Source organism: Eimeria mitis, genomic scaffold, assembly GCF_000499745.2.
Source record: "Eimeria mitis Houghton genomic scaffold, Emh_scaff101, whole genome shotgun sequence".
NCBI classification, from domain to species: domain Eukaryota; phylum Apicomplexa; class Conoidasida; order Eucoccidiorida; family Eimeriidae; genus Eimeria; species Eimeria mitis.
Window position 1 is genome coordinate 23395 of NW_013567062.1, and position 3311 is coordinate 26705.

Here is a 3311-nt window from a genome sequence, read left to right on the forward strand (position 1 = left end):
ATGGTAGACAATATATAGAGAGATATATAATATATGTGTATGTTAAGGAAATACCGTTTATTAAAAAGAAGGGCCTGCTGCTGCTGCTGCTGTTTTTGCTGCTGCTGCTGCTGCTGCTGCATGCATGCATGCATGCAGTCCGTCCCCCCAGAGCCCGTTGGGGCTGTGGGGCCCGCCAATGCTGGCCACGAGCGGAGTTGAGAAGATGGTGAGGGTGTGGAGCTGTGAATACCAGCGCGATGAAGATGACTGCGATCGATACCCACCAGATGGCAGGTATATAAATAAATATAAATAAATAAATAAATAAATATAAATAAATAAATAAATAATTATATAAATAATAAATAAATAAATAAATAAATAAGGCAAAGAGACAGAGAAAGCGAGAGGGAGAGACAGAAACAAAAAAACAGAAAAAAAGAAAAAAACACAAACAGAGACAGACACAAATAAAAAAAAAAAAAAAAAAAAAAAAAAAAAAAAAAAAAAAAAAAACAGACACAGACACAGACACATACTCATCTATAGCATGAGTGTAGGAGAGAGAAAAAACAACATTTATTTTTTACTTTATTTTCCTTTATTTTTATTTTACTAATTTCCTTTATTTATTTTATTTATTTAATTTATTTTATTAATATTATTTTATTTTATTTATTTTATTTATTTATTTATTTTATTTATTTATTTATTTTATTTACTTTATTTATTTTATTTATTTTGTTTATTTTATTTATTTTATTTTATTTTATTTATTTTATATTGATGCAGGTTTATAACGGACGACACAACGGAGGACTTCCTTACTATTGCCCGCTTCAATAGGGCGACGCCAGCAGCGCGGTAAACCCTAAACCCTAAACCCTAAACCCTAAACCCTAGCTGTGGATGTGTGTGTGTGTGTGTACAGCTTGTAGCATTTGTTTGTTGTTTGTAGGGGGCGTTGGGTTGGGTTTGTCTCTTTGTTTTGTTTTTATTTCTTTTTTTTGTTGTTTTTTGTTTTTTTTTCTTTCTGTATTTCCAGTTTTTGGCTGTTGTATCTTTTATATTGTTCACTCTGTTGCTGTTTCTTTTCTTTTTCTTTTGCTCCTTTGTTTATTATTTATTTATTTATTTATTTAATTTATTTATTTATTTATTTATTTTGTTTGTTTGTTTGTTTGTTTGTTAGGGGGATGTTTCCTGTGCCTTCTCTCTTTGGCGTTCTCCCGTCTCTGGGTGAAGAGTGGGAGGCCTAAATAAAATAAAATAAAATAAAATAAAATAAAATAAATAAAATAAAATAAAATAAATAAAAATAAATAAATAAAAACAAAAATTATATTTGTTGTTTTATCGCATTAGACAGACAAAAACAACAAGGTGTACCCACAGACGGCAGAGCAGCAGCTTCTGCTGCAGCAGCAGCAGCTTCTGCTGCAGCAGCAGCAGCACCAGCAGCAGCAGCAAAAGATTGTCCTGTTGCTCTGCTGTTGCTGCAGCAGCAGCAACAGCAGCAGCACCGTTTGCTTGTATGCGCTTCGTGCCTGCCTCTCTCATCCTCCTTTCTTTTTCTGTTTTTGTTTCTGTTGGAGGAGAACTAATAACATACTATATAAATATTGGCGTAATATATTAGGGTTTAGGGTTTAGGGTTTAGGGTTTAGGTGGGGTGTATAGGCAGCTCCCTCAAGAGCTGCTGCAGCTCTGCTAGCCGCTGCTGCAGTGTCTTTACTTTTTGCTGATAGACAAATAACACCCCGGGGTGTATAGGCACCTTTTGCTTGTTTTTTTCTTTTTTTTGTTTTATGTTGCTGCTCTCTTTTCTCTCTCTTTCTCTTTCTCTGTCTCCTTTTTTCTGTATTTCTTTTTCTTTCTCTCCTTCTTTGTCTCTCTCTCTGTCTCCTTCTCCGTCTCCTTTTCTTTCTCCTTTTCTCTCTATTTCTTTTTCTGTTTCTTTTTCTTTTTCTTTTTCTTTTTCTTTGTCTCCTCTGTCTCCTGCTAGCTGCGGCGCGAGGCCAGCCAACTCCGCTGCCTTGAGGAGGCGTAGCTGCAGCAATAAAAAAAAATAAATATAAATAAAAATAAAACAAATAAAAAGATAAAAATAAAATAAAAATAAAAATAAATGAGAATAAAATAAGAAGAAAGCAAAAGTAAAAGCGAGAGACGAAGCAAACAAAACAAACAAAAAACAAAAAACAAAAAAGTGCATCAAACGAAAAAAAAAGAAAATACACAGAAAAGGAAAAAAAACAAAAAAAAAGAAAAGAAGAAGAATATATATTTTATTTATTTAGGGTTTAGGGTTTAGGGTTTAGGGTTTAGGGTTGTATTTGTTTATTTTATATTTTATTTTACACAAACAAAAACAAAGAAAAACAAATGTTTATTTTTTTTTCTTTCTCCTTCTCACCTGCTGCAGCAGCGGGAGGCCTGTCTCCTTGCCCGTCAGCGACAGCCGCAGCAGCTGCAGCAGCTCTGCTTTTTCTATCTTTTGCTGCAGCAGCAGCTGCTGCTTCCACTCTTCAAACTGCTGCAGCACCTCATCCTGCTGCTGCTGCTGCTGCTGCTGCTGCTGCTGCTGCTGTGTCTCTGCTGAGGCTTCTTCTGCTGTACCGACAGCAGACAGAGCAGCAAACATTTCTTTAGACTGCAGCACTGCAGCAGCGACAGCTACAAATGCTGGTTGCTGCCTATACACTCGAGAAGAAGCCAGGGGGCCCCCGGGGCCCCCCCCCGACTGCAGGGGGCCCCCAGGGGCCCCCAACACCTGCAGGGGGCCCCCTGTAAGGAACTCGCGTAGTGCAGCAGCAACAGCAGCAGGCGCTGTGTGCTGCTGCAGCAGCAGACGAGCAGCAAGAGAGATGAAGTTAAACAGAGAAGGGTTAAGCGCATGCAGCTCTGAAGAAACAGATTTCTCCCGTTTGCTGCTGTGCATTGCTGCTGCTGCTGCTGCTGCTGCTGCTGCTTCTCCTGTTGCTGCTGCTGTAGGCACCTCCGCAGTGTCTGGGGATACACCCGGGGCCATAGCGATGACATCTAAGAAAAACTGCACCAGGGGCTCGGCATCGGGGCTGGCAACCAACTGCATGCAAACCCCAAACCCCAAACCCTAAACCCTAAACCCTAAACCCTAAACCCTAAACACCACGTCTTCAGCTGTAAGCCCGCAACAATACAGTGCTATCTAAAGGGCCACACGTGTTGTAAGCGGCACCCCAATATCTTTGCTGCACGAAGCAGCAGCAGCAACGGCAGCAGCAGCCCAAGTAGCAGCAGCAGCAGCAGCAGCAGCAGCAGCAGCAGCAGCGGTAGCACGAGCAGCA

The 3311-nt window shown here is 39.8% G+C and overlaps 2 protein-coding genes across 2 annotated transcripts in view; one reads left to right on the forward strand and one right to left on the reverse strand.

Moving 5' to 3' along the window:
- EMH_0076460 (uncharacterized protein) overlaps positions 1-1241 on the forward strand; it is a gene marked incomplete at both ends in the record, with an annotated part of 8727 nt that extends 7486 nt beyond the window's left edge. Inside the window, 3 exons of the mRNA XM_013494024.1 lie at positions 139-276; positions 775-846; positions 1175-1241. Coding sequence (XP_013349478.1) covers positions 139-276; positions 775-846; positions 1175-1241 — 277 coding nt within the window. The remainder of the gene's footprint in view (positions 1-138; positions 277-774; positions 847-1174) is intronic.
- A 404-nt stretch (positions 1242-1645) lies between these two features.
- Positions 1646-3311, reverse strand: part of EMH_0076570 (uncharacterized protein) — a gene marked incomplete at both ends in the record, with an annotated part of 5225 nt that continues 3559 nt past the window's right edge. Inside the window, 2 exons of the mRNA XM_013494025.1 lie at positions 1646-2032; positions 2399-3070. Coding sequence (XP_013349479.1) covers positions 1646-2032; positions 2399-3070 — 1059 coding nt within the window. The remainder of the gene's footprint in view (positions 2033-2398; positions 3071-3311) is intronic.